This window comes from Onychomys torridus, chromosome 6 (assembly GCF_903995425.1).
Source record: "Onychomys torridus chromosome 6, mOncTor1.1, whole genome shotgun sequence".
Classification (NCBI taxonomy): domain Eukaryota; kingdom Metazoa; phylum Chordata; class Mammalia; order Rodentia; family Cricetidae; genus Onychomys; species Onychomys torridus.
In genome coordinates this window covers 17,204,769-17,227,534 of record NC_050448.1, presented here as the reverse complement: position 1 = coordinate 17,227,534, position 22,766 = coordinate 17,204,769, and the positions used below count along the sequence as shown (strand labels likewise).

The window sequence follows — 22,766 nt, the reverse complement described above, 5'->3', positions numbered from 1 at the left end:
CACTTTAGATTATTCATTACAACTGGTTGTTATTTGTTTATATGCCTCTATGGAAAAATGTTTTTGCCACGTGCAGCTTGTCCTTGTGATTGTACAGTTTACTCATGTGACTCTCTCAACCCGCAGAGGATAAATTGTCCGATGCTCTGAGTGAAGTTGACTGTTGCACGGGGAAAAAAAAGGCCAGCACTAGACTGTCTGAATCAGCAGTTTTTACCAGTTGTTAGGAAGGTTATTAAATATTTATGTCTTGAAAGTTGCTTAAAACCCTCCCTACATACACATTTATTTTTTTAAAGGACAACCTTTTTAAGGCTTACATATGCTGAATAATGGAATTTCCAGTGATTATAGAGTACTAACTGCATTGTTAAAGAACTAATCAATGACAGGAAATAACATTTTTCTTTATAGGTATGATTACTGATCTTTTCATAGATAAATTTAAGTTCAAAGGCACTAATGTAAAAACCAAAGTACCCGTTCTCCTGGAGATTCTTGACAGCTATGACCAGAACGCATTGATTTCTTTCTTTGATGCAGCATGAAAGATAAACAAGGTAGGGCCTACAGTGCGTCCTGCTCAACAAAAAGGGGTGAGGAATAACCACTCTCAACACATAGAACATCTGTGATGTAATAACTAAAAACCACTCTCAACACATAGAATATCTGTGATGTGATAACTAGGAACCACTCTCAACACATAGAACATCTGTGATGTGATAACTAGGAACCACTCTCAACACATAGAACATCTGTGATGTGATAACTAAAAACCACTCTCAACACATAGAACATCTGTTATGTAATAACTAAAAACCACTCTCAACACATAGAACATCTGTGATGTGATAACTAAGAACCACTCTCAACACATAGAACATCTGTTATGTAATAACTAAGAACCACTCTCAACACATAGAACATCTGTTATGTAATAACTAGGAACCCCTCTCAACACATAGAACATCTGTGATGTAATAACTAGGAACCCCTCTCAACACATAGAACCATCTGTGATGTGATAACTAGGAACCCCTCTCAACACATAGAACATCTGTGATGTGATAACTAAGTGACGCAACTATTTATCAAAATTGTTTAATGAGGAGAATTTTACTTCTTAAGCACAAATGGAACTGGGTGTGATGGCTAATGCCTGGATTCTTGGCACTCAGAAGGCTGAGGAGAGAGGATTACTGTGAGATCAAGGACAGCCTATATAACATAGGAAGGTCCAAGCCAGCCTGGGCTATAGCAGAAGACCCTGTCTCAAAATCTAAACAAGCAAGGTGGGGGTGGGTGGGGTCGGGAGGCAGACACAGGGGTATCTCTGTGAGTTCGCAGCCAGCCTGGTCTACAAAGTGAGTTCCAGGACAGCCAGGGCTATGAAGAGAAACCCTGTCTCAGAAAAAAAAATCCAAAGAAACAAACATAAGTAAAATGATTTTAAGAGCTATTAATGACTTTTGCCAAGTGGTATTTTAATTTCTAAATTGAGAATTGGAAAATAAAATATATATTTTTTATAAAATACACTTAGTGTACAAACTTCATGTTTCATAATGTATTTTCCCATTATGTATCACATTCTTTGATGTTCCTGGCTGTTCTGTAAACTCATCAACCATGTAAGTGAAGCTGAAGAGAGTAAGAGGCCATGCTGGTGTCTTACAAGGCTGGGCACGCTTATATGTGTACCCCATTCCTCTGTGTTATCATGAGGTGGAAATAACATGTTTGCTTGTTTGTTTCCTAGGATTTGGAATGGATTCACACCTCATTTCTCTTTTACTTGGTGACGTCATCCTCCTGCAGGTTGTGAAATACTTGGCTTAGTGCTGTAGACTGTGGCCAGAGAAGTAAGCAGGACTTGCTCAGACCGGAGGGCTCTCCGTGGATGTCCAGATGTAACCAATGGAGCTTTAAAGTGTTCAAGTGAAGAGCGATAGCTTCTGAGATTTTCCTATACTAGTATCCACGAAACTCCTTTCTATTATATGTTGGGGGCAGAGAAGACTTTCAAGCAACATAAGTTTTATTCATTCACAGGAAAAAATATAAAGATAATGGGAAATAGCTGTCTTTTGTTTTCAAAGGATAGAGTTATGAATTTTTCAGAATAATTACATTTTGTTATGTTTTATGTACAATTCTTAAACATTAAATGTAAACATATAAGGCACATATGTTGAGTCTTTAATAAGGTTGTTTTATTATTATTATAATTATTATTATTATTATTATTATTATTTTGGTTTTTTTCGAGACAGGGTTTCTCTGTGTAGTTTTGGTGCCTGTCCTGGATCTCACTCTGTAGACCAGGCTGGCCTTGAACTCATAGAGATCTGCCTGGCTCTGCTGGGATTAAAGGCGTGCGCCACCACCGCCCAGCCATATTATTTTTTTCTTATATTTTCTGGAGGCTTTCTTGGGACACCCAGGCCCCTGTGAAATTTTCATGAGACAGTGTCTCACTATGTATCTGGTTTGAAACTAGCTATGTAGGCCTAGCTGGCCTTGAACTCAAGAGATCCGAAGCTCTGGGATTAAAAGTATGCATCACCATGCACTTCATTTCTAAATGTAGTATTTATTTGGATTCGTGGGACTTCACGGTGTGCTATTTGTTGGATGTCACAACGAAGGATAAACAAAATTAACGAACGAACGTTTGATTTTCTTGTAATACACCATTTCGTTACATGGTTATCAACAATAGCTCAAGTTGGCACTTTAAATTGATCACATCTTTATGAGAGAGGAGAAAAAAGCTTACTGGAATGCCGGGCATAGCGACACACGCCTTTAATCCCAGAACTCGTGAGGCAGAGGCAGGCGAATATCCGAATTGCAGGACAATCCGGACTGCATTATTAAACCCTGTCTCAAAAACAAACAACAAACAAAAAATAGATACTGGAGATGTGATGCAACGATAAACAGTAAAAACACTAGAGGTTCCTTGAGTTCTATGGACAGCACCACCGAGAGAGAGGAAAAGTATTTTGGTAGGGTGACTCTTGTGAGCAGCAGAGTTCCGTGGGCTCTTCCTAAGCACCACCCAGCGGCCAGGGAAGTAGTTACTCGGGTTAGCAGACTAGAACGCTGTCACTTCGAGGCCCGGAGGGCTTGTCTGCTCCGCCCTGCCGCTCCGGCGGGCTCCTGCGAACCGCAGGCCTACAGACGCCCTGCGCTGCGGGAAGTGGCCGGAGGCTGGCGCCCAGCCCGCCCTTCCTCGCGCAGGCGCGTCCTCGGGCGCCCGCCCAGCTAGGTTCCCGTCGGGCCTTCGCTCGCGGCGACGCGGCGCTGCTGGTGACGTCACGAGCCCCGGGCGCTCTCATTGGTCCATTTCAATAGTCGCGGGCTACTTGAACTGCACGAACAGCCGGCGGCCGGCGCGCTGCTCGCGGCACCTGGGCTCTAGCTCCTCCCGCCCGCCCGCAGCGCCAGCTCCGCGCGTCGGCCGCCAGGGTCCCGCGCAGCCTGGGAGCTGCGGGCGCAGTGCACGCTCTGCCGCCGACTGATCCCGACCGGAGCCGCAATGCCGGGCAGCTCGAGACAGTCGGGTCGCGAGGGGGGCTCGGCCCTGCTCTCGTTGCAGCAGGAAGACCAGGAGAATGTCAACCCCGAGAAGAGGGCGCCAGCCCAGCAGCCGCGGGCGCAGGCGGCGCTGAAGGCCGGGAACGCGCGGGGAAACGCGCCGCAGCAAAGACTCAAGACTCGGCGGGTAAAAGGGCGCGAGGGTCGGTGGGAGGGCCGGGCGGGAGAGGGCCTGGGTTTAGCAGAGAGGGCCAGAGAGCACGCTGCGCTTTCTAGGGGCAGTCCGGCTGCAGTCTGCGTAGTCCTGGGGTTTCTAATACCAAATAGCCCCACAAGCCCTGCCGACCCATGTATGCCGCCCTTCAGCAGTAGTGGCGGCTTCTTTCTAAAACTGCCCGGGGTCATACCGAGCGATTTCCCCCACCCTCCGCGCGGGTCGACTTCGCTCAGCTGTGTGCCTTTCCCTCCACTTTTAAAGACAGACATTGCCTTAGGATCCAGGTCCCTTCCTCCTCACCATCTGCTTCACAGATTACCTCTGTTTCAAGGAAGAATATAAAGCAATATTTTGCTTGGTAAATTCCGCCATTTTAGCCAGACCTGCATTTTTGCTCCACCCTGGGGCTAAAGTTGTGAATCAATACTTTCCCCTAAACTTATAGCCTTGATTAGTTTGTAATTCCAATCAGTTCTATTTATAGACTTTGTAGGAATGGCTGTGACAAATCGGTTCACCCTTTATCTTAGATTACTCAAACTATTATTTATCTGGGCTTTGCCTCAAGAAGTTTATTTTTCCTAATAGAGGATTTGGGAATAAAAGCTGAGACCCACGGGGCAAGAAAGAAACATACTATTAAATCCCTTTTTAGGTCGCGCCACTTAAGGACCTTCCTATAAATGATGAACATGTCGCTGTTGGTCCTTCTTGGAAAGCAAACAGTAAACAGCCTACCTTTACTATTCATGTGGATGAACCAGAAGAGACCCAGAAGAGGCCAGCTGAGCATAAAGAAACACAGTGTGAAGATGTCCTGGCTTTCAATGCAGCGGTCTCTTTACCTGGAGCAAGAAAACCACTGGTACCTCTTGATTATCCAATGGATGGTAGTTTTGGTAAGGTTTTTGCCCTTTATATTTGAGACAGGATCTCAATCTGTAGCTCTGGCTAGTCTTGAACTCAAACCACCCTGCCTCAGCCTCCCAAATTCTAGATTACAGGCCTGTGATACCATACCCTGCTTGGTACATTTTAAAAGATCTTTATCAAACTAAGAAATTAGTTGATTGGGTTAGTTACTTTCAGTTTTAAGACTACGTAATTTTGTTTTGTTTTGTTCTAGACAGGGTTTCTCTGTGTAGCCAGAGCTGTCCTGGAACTCGCTTTGTAGGCCAGGCTAGCCTCAAACTCAGAGATCCCAAGTGCCAGGATTAAAGATGTGTGCTACCATGCCCAACTAAGACTGTCTTACCTGATCATCACAGTAGGTTAGGATTACTGCAATGGGCTTAAAAGAGTATCTCAGATCGAATGGCTAGTATTTAGACCTAGTGACCTACAAAAGGACTCATCCTTAACAGGCAGGGGGGGGGGGAGCTGTGCAAAAATATCAATTTTAATTAGATCTTAAATGCTTATTTTAATCTGACTTAATGCGTGTTTGGCTGGGAGAATAGATTTCAGTTGTATTTATGACTCACTTCTTAACTTGCCACTCCTGACAGAGCTAGTTTCAAGCATTATGGTATCTGCCAGGCCTTTAAAATCAATTTGAATGCTCATCTGATGCAGGTCAGACACTAATGCACAAGGAAGGCAGAGTAGCTGCTGCAGACAGTTCTGCTGTTGCTATGATCTCACTGTATGGAGATCAGAGGTATATCTATCAGGATGTTGGTATCTATCACTCTGCCTCATGCTATGTGTGTGTCAGGGGATAGGGTATGCCTGCCCATGCTGGTACATGTGGAGACCAGAGGTGTACCTGACTTTGGGATATCTTTAACTGCATTTCCATCTCATTTTTTGATAAAAGTCTCATTGGAAGGCACTGATTTGGCTAGACTGGTTGGCCATCAAGCTCCAGGGATCTGACTATTCTCAACAACCCCCACCGCACCACCTTCTTAGGGTTATGGATGTGCACATCTAGAAATTTTGTAGCTTTTTCTTAACTCAGGGTGCTCTGGGGGGGAAAAATGGAAATTCTTTACCTCAAAAGGTTATTTAAATGGCAAAAACTAGAACTGAGTGTGTTCATGCCTGTAACTAGCACTCAGGACACTGAGGCAGGATTGCCAGCCTGGGCTATAGAAATGAGACCCTGTTTTCACAAACACTAAGTCCCTTACAGATTACAGTTAGTCTATTTGAACATGCTCTAACAAACTTGATATCTTCACTAACATTTGTTAATACAAACATGGACCAGATTTTAGGTACTCCTTGATTGTGATTTGAATATGTCAGCCTCTGAGATCTGCAATCTCTTTTAAGACAAAAATCCTTATTTCAAACTTTGATAAGCATTCTGTCGTAACAGAAGCACTGTACCATCTATTCTTTTCTTGTGGAAGATGACACTTTAAGGTAGTCCTCTTAGTAGCCCATTGATGTAATTTATATGTTTATTTTTATATTTCTTTTTGGGGAATTAAGTTCATCCTAAATCTATATGGACAGAAATACTAAGACCAGAATAGGACTCTGTTGCTTTGCCAGAGGGTCTGTTCAGTTGGGAGAGATAAATACTTTGGTTTTAATATCATACACAGAATCACCACATGCTATGGATATGTCTATTGTCTTAGAAGACGAAAAGCCGGTGAGTGTTAATGAAGTACCCGACTATCATGAAGATATTCACACATACCTTAGGGAAATGGAGGTAAGGCTCTTCATTAAAAATGACTAAAATTGAAAGGATAATGTTTACATCTAATTACTAGTGAGTTACTCTAATGCTAAACTTAAGTTGATAGTGTATATTAATAGCATCTTTGTGAATGGTAAAGTGACCTAATTATAGTTTTAACAATACTGAGTTTTTCTTCAGGTTAAATGTAAACCTAAAGTGGGTTATATGAAGAAGCAGCCAGACATCACTAACAGTATGCGGGCCATCCTTGTGGACTGGCTAGTTGAAGTGGGAGAAGAATATAAATTACAGAATGAGACCTTGCATTTGGCTGTGAACTACATTGATCGGTTCCTTTCTTCCATGTCTGTGCTAAGAGGGAAGCTTCAGCTCGTGGGCACTGCTGCTATGCTGCTAGCTTCGTAAGTACAGCTAATTTAGTTCAAAGTCATCATTCAATACTCACCACCACCCCATTTATACTTACTGGGTGTAGCAAATATGTACAATGCCTGCTGAGGCCAGAAGAGGGCACTGGATCTCAAGAAATGGTGTTATAGACATTTTTGAGTTACCATGCTGGTGCTGGGAATTGAACCTGGGTCTCGGCCAGTGCTTTAACCATTGAGGCATTTCTCCAACCCCCACTTACTATTTTATAATGAAGGGAATAAATTAAGATTTCAAACGATAGTTTTAGGGATGAAACTTGTTTTCTAGTCTAGAACATAAAACTTTCTAGATCTGGATTTCATGTGCCTCAAGGGCATAGACCATCCACATTTTAGACTAGATCAGAGTTTAAAAGTTTGAGGGGGCCGGGCGGTGGTGGTGCACGCCTTTAATCCCAACACTCGGAGGCAGAGCCAGGTGGATCAAGGCCAGCCTGGGCTACCAAGTGAGTTCCAGGAAAGGCGCAAAGCTACACAGAGAAACCCTGTCTCGAAAAACCAAAAAAAGTTTAAGGGGAAAAAAAACCTCTTCCACAATAAAGAAGTTACTGGAGTATAAGCAATATCTTCCCTCCATCAGGATATAGAAATGACATTTAAAAGTAAAACATTGCCAGGTGGTGGTGGCTCATGCCTTTAATCCTAGCACTTGGGAGGCAGAGTCAGGTGGATCTCTGAGTTCAAGGCCAACCTGGTCTACAAAGCGAGATCCAGGACAGGCACCAAAACTACAGAGAAACCCTGTCTTGGAAAAAAAAAATAAAGTAAAACATTATTTTCCCAAAACTTTAGATTATCTAAATTTTTAGCTACTCTGTCCTTGTTCCCCATCTGGGAAAGCTTACAAATCATCATTTCCTCTGACTACATAGGAGGCATACTAGAAGCCCCTCACTGATTGGCTGTTGATTGTCTCAACTCGAGATGGTGGACAACTGTTAGTGGGGATGTGGTTGATGGAAGTGAGTCTTGAGTCTATATAGCCCAAACATTTTAGATTAAAACAAAGCCTGCTTTTGAAAAACCTCAACTTAAAATTTCTTTTGTTGTAGAAAGTTTGAAGAAATATACCCCCCAGAAGTAGCAGAGTTTGTGTATATTACAGACGATACCTATTCCAAGAAGCAGGTTCTGAGAATGGAGCACCTAGTATTGAAAGTCCTTACTTTTGACTTAGCTGCACCAACAATAAATCAGTTTCTTACCCAATACTTCCTGCACCAGCAGCCTGCAAACTGCAAAGTTGAAAGCTTAGCAATGGTAAGTTCATTTTATGGGCTGTTTTTTGTTTGTTTGTTTGTTTTGTTTTTCAGGTTGTAATTAGCCCTGGTTTTGTTGTATAACATTGCTTAAGAGATTGTTTTCAGACAGTGTTCCAGTACACAGAAAAACCTATAGCTAGCAAAAGATAATACACAGTTGTCCTCTATCTGTGGGTTCGGTGCTTATGAAATCAGCCAACAGGCATTAAAGGTAACTGCCTGTGTACTGGATAAGTCAAGCTCTAAATGCAGTGTACCTATATACATACTGTTTATTTATTAGGTATTATAAGTAATTTAGCGATATTCTGGGTATGTAACACTAGTTTGTGTGAAAATGGTGAATCTTTTGGTGTCCATGGGAAGGGGCTCAGAGGTCCAGAAGAGAATTTCCCAATGGATACCCAGAAGTGACCTTGTCAGAAAGACACCAGTGATTTAAAGAGACCATCCTGGTAGATGTTTTAAGTTAAGGGGCAGAAATGTAAGCTGAGGATGGAGCAAAACATTGGAATAATTTTCCCAGGACAGATACAGGACTAGCGAGCATCAAAGACAGGTAAAATGGGTCACGATGCAAGGATTCAGTTTGAATCTTAGAGCTCTAGTGATTATAGTTAATTCTTTTTTTCATTCCAGTTTTTGGGAGAATTAAGTTTGATAGATGCTGATCCATATCTAAAGTATTTGCCATCACTTATTGCTGGAGCTGCCTTTCACTTAGCACTCTATACAGTCACAGGATAAAGCTGGGTACGTATAACAGTTGCCTTCACAAGTATTAATGCTGCTTTGGTTGGGCAGAAAGTTTAGCTGGAAGCTTGCTTTTGAAAGCTCTGCTTCAAGAATCTTGGACAACTGCCTGCTGCTAGCAGTGGAAGTAGTCCAACAGTCAAAATAAAAGATGGAGTGAGCTTAAACGTATTAAAAAATTAGTGCCAACATTACAATCAGCTATGAGTGCATTGGTCAGTGCCCTGTGCTATTACTAAAAACTCAATGGTTGTCTTTTTTCTATAGCCTGAGTCATTGGTACAAAAGACTGGATATACCCTGGAAAGTCTTAAGCCTTGTCTCATGGATCTTCACCAGACCTACCTCAGAGCACCACAGCATGCCCAACAGTCAATAAGGGAAAAGTACAAACACTCAAAGTAAGAATCAGATTCTTTATTCCCTAAAGGAAGGGTACAGTAATCTGTCTGCCACAGGTTTCTCAGTAAGATAGTGAGTCATGTGTTAGGAAGATGCTGTACATGGTATTTTCCCCCTTGCATCTGGTTTGATGAGTAAGGAGATAGGTGCACATGTTCTGAGTATCAAATGATTCTCAACTCATCAGTCTAATCAAGTAAAAATAGCATTTCTCCAGTCTGGGAATACATAAATTGTTCTGTGATCTCCATCTCCCCAATGAATGTTTACTAAGTCTTTTTTTTTTTCCTTCTCAACAGATATCATGGTGTTTCTCTTCTCAACCCACCAGAGACACTAAATGTGTAAGAATGAAAGACTACCTTTGTTTAAAATGGGAATCATTCAGAGTTCATACTGTACAGTTTTTATCTTGAGTTTTAATTTTACAATCATTTGAGAATGTAGATGGTATAGCCACAGACAAATTATGGTATCCATTGCTTTTTAAATGGTTTTAATTTGTATATCTTTTGTACATTGTCTATCTTAGATATTTGGCTAATTTTAATTGGTTTTGTTAACATTGGTGCTGCCAACTGTCAGGATAAGAATAAATTGATTTGGAAATCTTTGCAAGTCAAAGTTAATTTGAGATTAAAAAAAAAAAAAGACTGATAATGTCGCTTGGAAAAGCTAACTTGGTTTAGTGAGGGTGGAAAAGCTTTCTAAAACTGAAATATTTCAGGGAAATGGACCTTCCAATTCTGACATTGATTATTCTAAGCAACTGAGCCAAATTGCTGCCTTGGTCATAAAATAGGAAAACTAGACTCTTTTCTGTATAGTAGAGATCCCCAGACTCATTCAGCTCTGCACAGGTTACAGTAGTTTACTAAAATATTTTATTTGTCAACTTTTACAAATAACAGGGGTTAGAAAATTTTGTGCAACAGAAAAGTTGTACAGAAAGTTTAGTCCAAGCATAATATTAAAGACAAAACAACTTATCAAAGTTCAGCTCTTATAATGGCTTTTCAAATGAAAACATACCCAGGGCTGTTACAGCACTGAATAAATATCCTTTTAGTAGTATATACATACAAAATACCACTGTAGCTTCAATTAGCAGTTCTCTTCCTCCTCCTCCTTTTCCCTTGACTTTTACTTGGTGCCTTTTCTCTTGCACTGGTGGTCTGAGCTCTGTGAATAAAGACATGACAGCTCACTCACTGTATGCCCACTGAATCCTGGACTGACCGGATCGCTGGAACTCTAAAGGCATCTTGTTTACAGAACTAGGTCCTGGTTTTATGTATATTTGAAAAACAAATCTGTTACCTGATTTTCTTTGGATTCTTGCCTGGTTCCAAAATGATCATTTCTTCTTCTTCACTATCTGACAGCACTATAGGGGCACCTTTAAGAAAACACCAAAAAGTAGAAGTAGCTACTTATCCACATCAGAGGTAGTAATGCTCGCTCCCGTTTCCATACACAGACAGCTCAAGCTCTGCTGCCTGAAGGCATATATACATACTCTTTCCAAATCTTACCCTATTTCAAGTAGCTCCTTGCAGTTCTCAAAAAAGTAAATTGTAAAAATTCTTACTTTCTGTAGGTTTTTTTTATTTTTTTAAAGAGGACTCATGTAGGCCAAGATGGTCTAGTTACTACCAGGGCTGACCATGAAAAATGTAGAAAACTGTTTTGTTTGCCCATTTTTCTCTTTAATATTAACTATATATATATATATATATCTGTAAATAAAGCATGCAAATCAATCCCTTGCCCATTTGGCTGGCTGTGTATTCTTGTCTCAGCATTCCTTGTTCACATGCTTTAGAAAAGCTCTACCTTCTCCATCCTAGTTATCCTAGCTGTCTGTAAACCATACTAAACCTTAGAATGCTGATAGTCAAACTAACTAATTCAATGAATGGTAAGGGATTCTATACAGCATTTAATAGACCCAATTATTTAGAACTCTCCCATTTACCTAATTAAGCCAGTAACTCTTCTATAGAGACAGGTTGAGTGTGCATTAGAATCACCAGCCCCTTGCTGTCTACCAGAGTGCATACTGCTCTAGTCAATTGTCTGAGTTCAGTTCCCAGCACCCACATAACCTCCTGGAACTCCAGCATCTGCATACCTAGGCACATACATGCACACATACACTAAAGGAAGAATGTTAATAGAAATGTTTCTTTATATGGCTTTTAGAACAGTAAAACCTTTTTCTAGGGGCTTCTATTCTAATGATAGTCACTGCTGCTGATGTGACCAGTTACATTAACTCACATTCAGTTAATTAATATTCACACTCAGACAAGCCACACTTCAAATGTTCAATAGGTCAACAACAGTGGCTGCTATCCTGGACAGTGCACATAAAGAACATTTCTTATTTTGTCCTCCCGTCCCCCACCCCCAGGAGCTGAGAACAGAACCCAGGGCCTTGCGCTTGCTAGGTAAGCAAGCACTCTACCACTGAGCTAAATCCCCTACCCCAAGAACATTTCATACCATAGGAAATGCTACTGAATAGTACTGTGTCATAGTGTGAGTACATTGTGTGTGCTGGTCTCCACAGACCAGAAGACAGTGTTGGTTCCTTGGAGCTGGAATACAATGTGGATACTGGGATCCACACTCTTGTCAGTCTTATTGAGCAGTATCTTCACAGCTGAGCCACCTACCTTTTTGACCCACATAATGAGCTTTTTTTGTTTGAGTCAAACTACACAATGCTACTTGCAGAGATGAAACCTTTAGGAAAACCTTCAAATGCCCATGAATAGATTTTTGTTTGTTTGAGACAGGATCTCTATTTAGTTCTTGCTGTCCTGAAACTCCCTATGTAGAAAGAGATCCTCCTGCCTGTGTCTCCCCAGTGCTAAGATTAAAGGTGTATGCCACCGTACCTGGCCAGATATAATTTTTTTAAATTGTTTAAGTATTGCTATCATTTACATGAAATATTTAGCCTTCCAAGACAGGAAATATCCCTATGTATGATCTACAATCTCCATACAGATACCTCTTTACATATGTACAAGTTTATATATATATATATATGTGTTTATATCTACAGCTTATGTATAGTTTATAGCTGTCTCTATAATATACATTAAAAGCCAAAATCATCACCTACCTTGGCTTCCAATATCATTAACTCCTCCAGTGTCCATCTTTGTATCATCAAGAATGACAGCTTCATCAATACCACCTTCCTCCTCCTCTTCCTTCTCAGAATCCTCTAGGTCACCCCAAGAGTTTCCTATTCCATCTCCAATCTGGGCAGTTCCAGGAGTCCACAGCACAGGTTTAGAAACACTGAACAAGTTAAGAAAACTTATCCCAAATTGCTATCTAATGATCTATTTTCTTACAAGACTGCTGCATGTGTTCCACAAATTCTTCGGAATAAAAATAAAACTATAGGGCTGGAGAGATGGCTCAGTGGTTAAGAGCACCGACTGCTCTTCCAGAGGTCCTGAGTTCAATTCCCAGCAACCACATGGTGGCTCACAACCACCTGTAATGAGATCTGGTGCCCTCTTCTGGCCTGCAGGGACACATGCAGATAGAGCACTGTATACGTAATAAATAAATCTTTAAATAAAACTATAGTACAGGTGGCTGAATAACATTATAATTGGACATCACCAATAATCAGCCTGATAGTAATTTGGTAATGAATGATTTCAACACTATGTAATACTGTGTAAAGAACTTGGCCATGTTACCAGTATTGAAGTAGTTTCTCAAAGGGAAATGAATGCTGGAATTTTGTTTGTATTTTCCTACAGTACTGGAATGGAACCCAGAGCCTTATTCATAGCTAGAAAGTGCAGTACCAATGAGCTACATCGCCCAGCTCTAAGTTGGTTCTTAAAATAGAAAAATGTGTTTTTTAAGCTAGATGTCACTTAATATGGCATATTTTTCTCTTACAGTTTGAATTCCCCCAAAGCAAATTTCAATATGCACATTATATCCTTAATACAACAAACCAAAAAAATGTATGCATCTTGTTACTGTAAAAACCACCCAATATTAGATACACTTCTGGAGGAGGTTCAGCTTCAGCAATAATTTCTTCTGCTTTCTCCTCTATGTTGGAGGTATCAACAGAGGCCTTCTCCATTTTAAATGCTGTGATCCTCTGGTTTGCTATCGACTCTGCAAAGCCAAACTTTCCACCTTCTTTCCTGTATGTGGGTTTGGGTAGTGGTTTTTGGAGATGACAGTAGGAAAAGAAAAAGATTACTATTTTGGCTTTGGTAGATAAGAAATAAACTTGCTTAACTTCACCACTTGTCCTCTTTAGCTTAAACTGTAAACTTGACACAGCCTAGAGTCAAGAGAAGGGAGGGCCTAATCAGACCACACTGACATATCTGTGGTGGAATATCTTGACTTAATTGATGAAAGAGGGCTCAGCCCTCTAGGAAGGGCATCATTCCCTGGGCAGCTAGTCCTGTACTGTGTAAGAAAGGTGGCTGAGCCTGAGCCTGTGAGCCAGTAATGAGCATTCTGGTCTCTGCTGTACTTGCTCAGCCCTGAGTTCCCCAGATAATGCTACATGAACTAGCAAGGAGGCCTGCCTCCAGGCTCCTCATTGGCAAATGTGATCTGGAACTGTAAGCAAATAAATCCTTTCCTCCACTAAGCTGTTTTTGGTCAGTGTTTTATCACAGCAATGGGACTCAAACTTGAATACTACCATAGTTACCAAGACAAATGTCATCATAATTACTGAAGCTCTGCTGCATATGTACTAGGTACTTGAAGTATATTCTCTAAGCCTCCACAGGATAAGAAAGTACACTGAAGTGCTGGCTATTTGTTGCTTAAGGTAACAGGAAGTAGAGCTATGAACTAGACTGTTTGTTTCATTTATTTGAGTTATTAAATTCTTTTTTCATAAGAACATCGTTCACTTCTAAGAAAACACTTCGTGACTGTTTAGAATAAAATCTCAACTGAATATTAGTATATACAACTAAGATTAAGTAAAGACCAACTATGAAATTATATAGCTGCCCTTGTGTGATAAAGCCCTCAGAAAACATGCATTTGAAGAGCATATAGTTCTGAGGAGTTAACTTACCTAACTTTCTGGTCGTTTTCCAAAGCCTTCTGTATTAGCTCTGTAATTTCTGCTACTTTCACACCAGCTATTTTACTGCATCTCAAAACCTGTTTGTAAATTTGAGCTGTTAGTTACAGACAACAAACTAAGTGGCTTTTCCTAATGAAACCAAAACCATGACATGAATTTTCTACCTTTACACTTGAAGCATTTCTTTTCCAAATATGAGATTAAGGCACAGTAAATACAGTTAAGACAAAATCTGAAAATCACTTAAATTCTGAAGGGCTAGCAAATTAAGGGAACAGACTTGAGCACTTTTTGTTTTTGTTTTTTCGAGACAGGGTTTCTCTATGTAGTATTGGAGCCTGTCCTCGATCTCACTTTGTAGACCAGGCTGGCCTCAATCTCACAGAGATCTCCCTGGCTCTGCCTCCAGAGTGCTGGGATTAAAGGCGTGCGCCACCATGGCCCAGCATTGAGCACTTTCTTATGCAACAGTTAAGAGACCACAGATAAAATGCTCAGGAATACAGACTTCCTTTCTGTGTCAGTAATCCACAGAAGAATCAACAGTGGTTGCGATCCTAGTACCGATGGTGCTGATGACTGACAATAATGGAACGTAACATTCACTGAGTACTCTGTATACCAGACACCTATAATCTGCCTGTACATTTATCCTTCCGGCCTTTCTATGGCACCAGCAATAGAATCATCCCCTAATGTACAGAGACCCACAGATGAGTCATTTGCCCAAAGGCTATAAAGATCAGCTAAAATCTGAACTGAAACAGCTCCCTTGGACATTATACTTATAATGCTACATGGCACCCTGCTTTCTAATAACCTCGTGAATCTGATATGTGGCTGGATTTGAGTATCACTGCTGGTTGTATCCAAATTCCAAAACTTAGTTTTCTCTTAATGTCTGCATTTAATACTTTTAAAAGTAGCAATATGAGTCTCTCTTCACTGAAGGAACTAAGGTGTTCCTCCAGTCAGATCCTAGAAGGATAAATACAGGGAGGGCAAGGAAAGGAAGGATAACTCATGGCCACCTGTTAGAATGTAATGTCTCGACTAAAACCAGATTCTAACATAACTAGACTCACTTACAAAAAGTACCCTGCAGCTTTTGGTTAAAAGATAACTCTAGGTTATGAGGTTCAATTAAGGGCGCAAGCCTTTAATCCCAGCACTCAGGAGGCAGAGGCAGACAGATTTCTGTGAGTTTGAGGCCAGCCTGGTCTACAGAGTAAGATCCGGGACTGTCAGAGCTATTACACAGAGAAACCTTGTCTCGAAAAACAAAAAAGAGAAAGATAATTTTAAGACAAATGAAGTAACAATAAAACTTCTGAAAAGAGACCTCTTACAGGGAAACTCGGCAAGGCACCAACCTGGTCTTTGAGCAGCATTATCCCACCACTAGACTGAATAGTGCAAATTTCTCGATGCTTATTCATGGCGATCACCAGCAAGCCATCCATTACTCGTTCCTCTCGCTCATTGGGGTCCACCAATAAATATGTACTGAAACAAACATTAAGTGGTCCTGAAACATATCTGAAGCTGAGTGCTATTTCTAGAATGGGTTTTTTAAAGTTGGTGTCCAAAGTCAACTCTGAAGGAGCTGAGTCACTTTAACTCAACAATTTCAGTTACATGGAATGTATGTTTCTCTGGCCATTACAATGAAACCACACTAAGTCAGACTGAAATATATAACATATAACCCAATCCTTACACCATCTCTTTGATAAAATGACTTCTGGCTCATTACTAAAGACTTAGATAACATTAATTTGGTTCATTTTCAAGTGGCACTGAGGCCCTGCACTCTTAGTTCTAGAGCCTGTTGATGGCACAGAAAAGGGCTGCCTGTTTCTGCAGTGCTGGCAGACACACGGGCACTGGGCTACTCCAACTGCAGATATAAAATATTCAGTGCAAATGGAAGAATGCAAAATCTTGAATAATTTTTAAAATACTGGTATGTAGTAGAATGAAAATATTTTACATCTATAAGGTTAAAAGAAATGTAAAAAAAAAAATTTTTTTTCTTGGTTTTTCAAGACAGGGTTTCTCTGAAGTTCTATGCCTTTCCTGGATCTCACTCTTTAGCCCAGGCTGGCCTTGAACTCAGAAATCTGCCTGCCTCTGCCTCCCGAGTACTGGGGTGTGTGCCACCACCGCCCGGCTGAAATATAAAAATTCCTTAACTTGTTTTTATTTTGTTTTCAGAAAGAACCCCACTATGTTTCTGAATTTTGCCTAGAGTTTGCTATGGAGCCCAGGCAGACCTGAAAGCCACTGAGGTCTTCCCCAATTTCTGGTTTCCATACTTAATATGTTTCTCACCTTTCTTTTTTCGGTTTTTCAAGACAACGTTTCTCTGTGTAGCTTTGTGCCTTTCCTGGAACTCACTCTGTAGACCAGGCTGGCCTCAAACTCACAGAGATCTGCCTGGCTCTGCCTCCCGAGTGATGGGATTAAAGGCATGCCCCACCACCACCCGGCAGGAAGTGTATTTTTTTTCTTTTGAGCTGAGGATCGAACCTAGGGCCTTGCACTTGCTAGGCAAGTGCTCTACCACTGAGCTAAATCCCCAACCTGGGAAGTGTATTTTTAACAAACAACTGAATTTTGTCACCTCCACTCCAAAATTTACAAAGACAGGAAGATACCAGCAGATGCTCTACTATTAAGGCCAGCGTGTCTGTGGTAGCATCAGAACAGAGCAATAGAGGTCCTAGCATGGGGCCACAGACACAGCTCAGCTGGCAGTGTTACACAGCATGCACAAAGTCTGGAGTTCAATCCCCAGCACCACATAAGCCAGGCATGGCAGTAGATGCCTGTAATCCCAGCACATGGGAAGTAGAGGCTGGAGGATCAGAGTTGGAGGCTGGAGTTCAAGGTCAACTCAGCTGAACAGAGAGCTCAAAACCACTGTGAGCTATGAGACCCTGTTTTGATAAATAGAATCCAATTCCTAGGTATACTTACATTTTCAGACCGTGACAAGGAGACACTTACCCTTGCTGGAAGAAAGCAAAACTGACACAGATGGGCATGTGGTGGATGCTCAACGGCACAGGGTCACGCTCTTCGGGGGTATACTGTTTCAGAAGACAAGGCCAAATTCTTAGTCAGCAAATGAAAAATACAAAATCACTTTGTGATCAAAGAAGTTGTTCATTGTGAGTAGCTAAATAATGTCTTTGACAACCGTCATGTTCCTATTTTATGATGATAAAACATCCATCTATGTCTAATCTTCTATTCCAGATGCCTTTTTAGTTAAGGTGTATGTCCACTGCTAACAGGAGCCCTTGAACTTCTCATAATAAGGGCTCTAACTACATGCAAAACTAATCACACCCTCTTTTTTTTTTTTTTTAATTTCCTTATACATGCCTTCCTCTGTGGGAGCAGTGTTCTGGCCTCCCAAGTTTTCAGATTCTGCTCTGGTAAAGTGCCTCAAAACAGCATTATGAAAACTTGGTCAGTGGATGGTTCCCTTTGCAAATCAGGGCTCAAACAGTACACTTCCATTATTCTAGCATGTGATATATATGAGTGAAAAGTGACCTACCGGGCAAAAAGAGGAGGACAGCACAGACCACTGGTTCTCGCAATGACCCCTGGACCAGCACTGGGACTATCTGAGCACTGAGTTAGAGATCTAAATTCTTAGGTCCTATCTCTACCCTCCTGTATAAGCAGGGCCTAGCAGTACGTTGTTCACAAGCCCTCCAGGCTTTTCTGGTGACTTTGTATCATCTACTTGGCTTAAGGAACAAAAGGCCCGAAAAAGACACACAAATCTGATGATCTTAGTTCTTTTCAGGTACTGCTGGCCTCTCAAGAGTAAGCATCTCACGATGACCCTACACAGAAACCAACCCATTTCCTCTAATAGTCAATTCAAAGAAAGGGTGACAGAGTTCTATTTCAGAAAACCAAGCTGGGTTATGGTATTACTGACAGACACTTCTGTAAGGGAACTGGAAATTTCTAGAGCAATTTTCAACACCTGCAGTTTTTGTCTTATGAACAAATACTAAAACAAGTCTGAATACCATACATGCCTCCACTAATAACTACCTGTCTGCACATCTAGGACACCCATTTGTTCATAGGACCAGTTCCAGTTTGAACCCTGGAAGCTTACCAGTGTTACTTCCTCTCCTTGGACAGAGACATCCGGTCTTCGGAAGTGACACAAGGCTACGATTGCAGCCATGCTGGCAGCATCAATAATATTCCCATCATGATTTAATAAGTGGAGGTCTACACGGATCTGCCAAACCTGAAAGTGAATTTAAGATTAAAAAAAAATAAATCCTAACTGATCACGACCAGTGGCCACTGGAAAAGTAACACTGCACACATTTTTCTTTCTTTCTTTTTTTTTTTAAATAAAGCATGTAGTTAATCCTTTCAGTTTATCCAGTAAAAATGCAGTTAATTTTAAGAAATACACTTAAAATACTAATAGTAAATTTTTCTATGTGAGTCATTTGAGAACATGACAATATGTAAATAAATGGAACCATTCCAACATTTAAAACCTAATGCTTTTTTTTTAATGTTCATTTTTATTTTACATGTCTGCACATTTGCTTGCATGTATATTTGCCACATTCATGCCTCGTTCCCCAAAAGACCCTAAGCGTTAGAGCCTCTGGAACTAGAGTTGCAGGTAGTTGTGAGCTGACATGTAAGTGCTGGGAACTGAAGCCAGATCCTGAAAGAGCAACCAGTGCTCTTAACCTCTGACCTATCTTTCCAGTCTCCCTAATGTTTTGTGTCTGAACAACAGTATCCATTGTTATGAATGTGAAGCATAATTCCTACCTTTTCACCAGCAACAACACAAAGAGATTCAGTGTCTATACACTTTGAATTTCTTAGACACCTTTCCAAGAGTCGATTTAGCTTCACCAAGAGATCTGACTGCCTATGGAAACAAGAATGAACTAATGTCATGAACTACAACGCTGAACATTAAAACAACAGTTTACTGTGGTTAAATTCTTCTATGGCTAAAGGAGCTTAAGAAAGAGCAAAATACCTGCCAGGTTCAAAAGCTGGAGCAGCCATCTGAGAAAGTTCAAGGTTAAAAAACAGAATACCTTCTGTTGCCCTATTGAGTTTTGGAGAAACAAGTTCACAGGAAACCTGCCCGAGAACTCTGCAAAAATAAAGGTAAAAAGCAGTCAACTAAACATATGTCCCTTTCAATTAAAAAAATGAAATGAAAAACAGATAACAATGAATTCTAAATAACACAATGTGACTTAAGAAGCAGAAATTAAATATAGAATGTAGTAGACTGGGGCCAGCAAAGCTGCCTCCACACACAATCGTGCACATACAGAATAATAATGTTTAAATGTAAGACTCCAGGGTTGGGGATTTAGCTCAGTGGTAGAACGCTTGCCTAGCAAGTGCAAGGCCTTGGGTTCAGTCCTCAGCTCAAAAAAAAAAAAAAAAAAGATTCCATGCAGAAACATACACACACACACACACACACACACACACACACACACACACACACACGCGCGTATGTATACCTAAAAAGGACGACATAAAGGAAATCTCTTACTTCCTACATCACTCAAAAATAAAAGGGAAACTAAGACTTATTGATGACAAGATCTACACTCTCCTCACAGAGTATGAGAGACATGCAGGTCACAAATTGTGTATGATAGTGTCAGCTGCCTACATGATTTGTAAAGATCACAAAGCACTGTGATATTAGCAGAAAGCACTCGTGGTTAAAAGTTAAAGTGTGACCAGAAAACGAAAAAGGCTTGCATTAAAGAAACATATTTCTCATCTGATAAAAGATAAATACTGATTGAGCTGCTCGGTGAACTTAATTTTCACACCTGTGGCATTATCTAATTGAATCCTGTTACCTTGTTTTCCCAAGTTCTACAATACAGCATCCATAATCTGTTCCGAATGAGATCCTGATGTTCCTGTAATCATAGGTTTGTCTGCCATCCAGCCGCTGTAAGCAAACATTTATTCCTTTAACATATTTATGAGTAGTAACTCTGTCTGTCTGGTCCTGGTTCCCAACACCCCGGCATTGACAAATGCTGGTGGCTTGCGGCTCAAAGGAACTGACCAGGATAAAACATTGGCCTGGGGCTGGGGCAATGGGCAGAGTTCACACTGGGAACCAGCCCACACCACCACCACACCACAGACCAAATTGACAATGAATCCACCGGCCACCGGAGTCACCCCGCGGGCAACCCGAATCTACACCCAAAGTCACCGAGGCCTCGCACCTTCTTCTCCTCAATGGCGCGGAGAAGGAAGCGGCGCTCGCAGTTGGAGAGCGGCGTTTCCTTCATAGTGTCCGGACACGCAGAAGAAAAACCGCACCGAGAAAACTCCGCACGCTAGCTTCTTCCCGGCGTGTAAAATTGACGTCATCCAGGCGCGCGGGTTCGGAGCGCGGTGTGGGCGGGGCTAGAGATCCGGGATGGCTGCTGCAGGGAAAGGCTGTGCAGTTTATCTTCCAGAAGTTCGTGGCTGGATCCGAGGGGCTTTGCAGAGGAGATGAGCGTCTGCAGCACAGTCCTGGTTTTTCTTTTTGTTTTTGTTTTTTTATAAAGACAGAATCTCACTGCGTGTCCCTGGCTGTCCTGGAACTCAACAGCGACCCACCTATCACTACAACTCTTGCTTGCGGAGTTGGACGTTGTGGGTAGGAAGCAGGGATTTTTTTCCTAGCTCTTGATTCTGGCCTTCCAGGCTGACCTAGGTTGTGGGATTTCTCGGCACTTCACAGCAGAGGCAGTCTCCAGAGGATGCTAACTTCTGTCAGAGAAAGCCGGAAGGGTGATGGGGGCGGGTCGGTAGAGAATCCTCTTAAACGCTTGATGATGGTGAGGACCAATAAAGCTATGGGCTGGGAGGATGTAGCAGGCTGAAGGTAGTTCACTTGAGACCAAGGGACAGGAAAAGAAGTGAAGAGTCGCTTTCAGTCCCGGTGCACAGAAACCTCATTTACTAACTGTCGTTTTAAGTCGGCAAGGCTTATTTTTACAGACGCAAACGTGTTCCCCATCTGCTGGCCAGTGTCCTGGTCTACCCACATCAAGAGATGGTATTTGGTTGAAGAGATGGTTCAGCAGTTAAGAGTACTGGCTGCTCTTCCAGGGGGCCCCCGGTTCAATCCCCAGCATCGACATGGCAGTTCACAACTGTCTGTAATTCCAAGTCCAGTGGATCTGAATCCCTCACAAAGACATGCAAGTCAAACGCCAATGCATACAAGATTTTTATTATTATTATTATTATTATTATTTTTTTTTTTTTAAAGAGAGATGGTATTTGGCAGCTTGGGCAAAAGTGAGGCGGCAGTAGGTGGCCTTCTAGTGCCCATGTCCCATGTCCCCTCTTCATGCCTTTTTTTTTTTTTTTAAGTGACAGTCTCACTATATATCACTGCTTGGTCTGGAACTAACAGATTCACCTATCCCTACAGTCGTAACAACTCTTGCATGGGCCTGGGAAGCAGGGATTTCCCCAGCTCTTAGCTGGCTAGCAGCTTCCAGACTGATCTTGTTACTGGGATTTTTCCACACTTTACAGCAACCAGTGCTACAGTTCTTGGCTCACGTTGGAGACCTTGGCCACAAAGACTTGACAGCTCTGATGCTTTCCAGTTGTCAGGACTGCAGTTGCTGGTCTTGCTCTCTGTTCCCTCTGGCCCTTTTTCCAGTGCAGCCTTTCTCCCAATCCAGGCTGCTTTTGAACTGCCCAGCTGCTGCTTTTTCAGCGGTTGGGCTGCTGGCTGCCTTGCCACTGCCTCAGCTTGGCTGCCAGATCACTCAGCTGCATCTGCCATCACGACCACTCTGCTGTCCCAGCTGCTTTCAATGTTGCCCCTCAGGTCACAGAACAGAAAGACAGGAAAAGATCACTTGAAAGAAAACTTTTATTGGGTCAGATGCTTCAAAACCAGAGGAGACAGCACAGATTAGTGTCTTTCAGGCAATTCACTAAGTGATCCTGAGCCTGCATCTTTTACTGTATCTGGACTTTTTTTTCCCTCAGAAACATAATGGTTTAACTGTGGAAAACAAATAATTTAATGTTTTTCTATCACCGTCTGGCAACATATACTGGATCGATGTATCTTTGAATAATTTTGTGTTAAGATTTTTGGTGTAGGGACTGGGAAAATGGCTTGGAGTTAAAAGCACTTGGTCTTTCACAGGATCTGAGTTATGAAATCCAGCACCCACGTGGGGCACTGTACAACCATCTATAACTTCAGCACCTGAAGATCCTAACATTCTTCTGGCCTCCAAGGATACTGTGCACAGCACACATGCATAAACACACAGATAAATGCACATATTCCCAAGTACCT

The 22,766-nt window shown here is 41.7% G+C and overlaps 3 protein-coding genes across 4 annotated transcripts in view; 2 read left to right on the top strand and 1 right to left on the bottom strand.

Annotated features, from left to right (window-relative positions):
• Window positions 1-2,188, top strand: part of Bbs7 (Bardet-Biedl syndrome 7) — a 42,779-nt gene extending 40,591 nt beyond the window's left edge. Inside the window, exons 19-20 of one of the 2 annotated variants that reach the window (XM_036190781.1) lie at window positions 415-560; window positions 1,763-1,824. In XM_036190781.1, coding sequence (XP_036046674.1) covers window positions 415-548 — 134 coding nt within the window. In that variant the 3' untranslated portion in view covers window positions 549-560; window positions 1,763-1,824. Of the gene's footprint in view, window positions 1-414; window positions 561-1,762 lie in introns of both variants that reach the window. The other variant, XM_036190782.1, reaches the window with a different exon arrangement.
• A 247-nt stretch (window positions 2,189-2,435) lies between these two features.
• Ccna2 (cyclin A2) lies at window positions 2,436-8,865 on the top strand. Its single transcript, XM_036191176.1, has 6 exons — window positions 2,436-3,733; window positions 4,419-4,662; window positions 6,322-6,434; window positions 6,603-6,826; window positions 7,909-8,116; window positions 8,758-8,865. The coding sequence occupies exons 1-6, from the start codon at window positions 3,548-3,550 to the stop codon at window positions 8,863-8,865; spliced, it is 1,083 nt and encodes a 360-aa protein (XP_036047069.1). The 5' UTR covers window positions 2,436-3,547.
• Window positions 8,866-10,139: 1,274 nt separating this feature from the next.
• Window positions 10,140-20,819, bottom strand: Exosc9 (exosome component 9). The gene is made up of 12 exons (XM_036191175.1): window positions 20,671-20,819; window positions 20,290-20,384; window positions 19,437-19,556; window positions 19,220-19,322; window positions 18,534-18,671; window positions 17,396-17,478; window positions 15,757-15,889; window positions 14,372-14,460; window positions 13,323-13,469; window positions 12,410-12,591; window positions 10,594-10,672; window positions 10,140-10,455 (listed from the first exon to the last, which is right to left on the bottom strand). The coding sequence occupies exons 1-12, from the start codon at window positions 20,734-20,736 to the stop codon at window positions 10,374-10,376; spliced, it is 1,317 nt and encodes a 438-aa protein (XP_036047068.1). The 5' UTR covers window positions 20,737-20,819; the 3' UTR covers window positions 10,140-10,373.
• Between the last annotated feature and the right edge of the window lie 1,947 nt (window positions 20,820-22,766).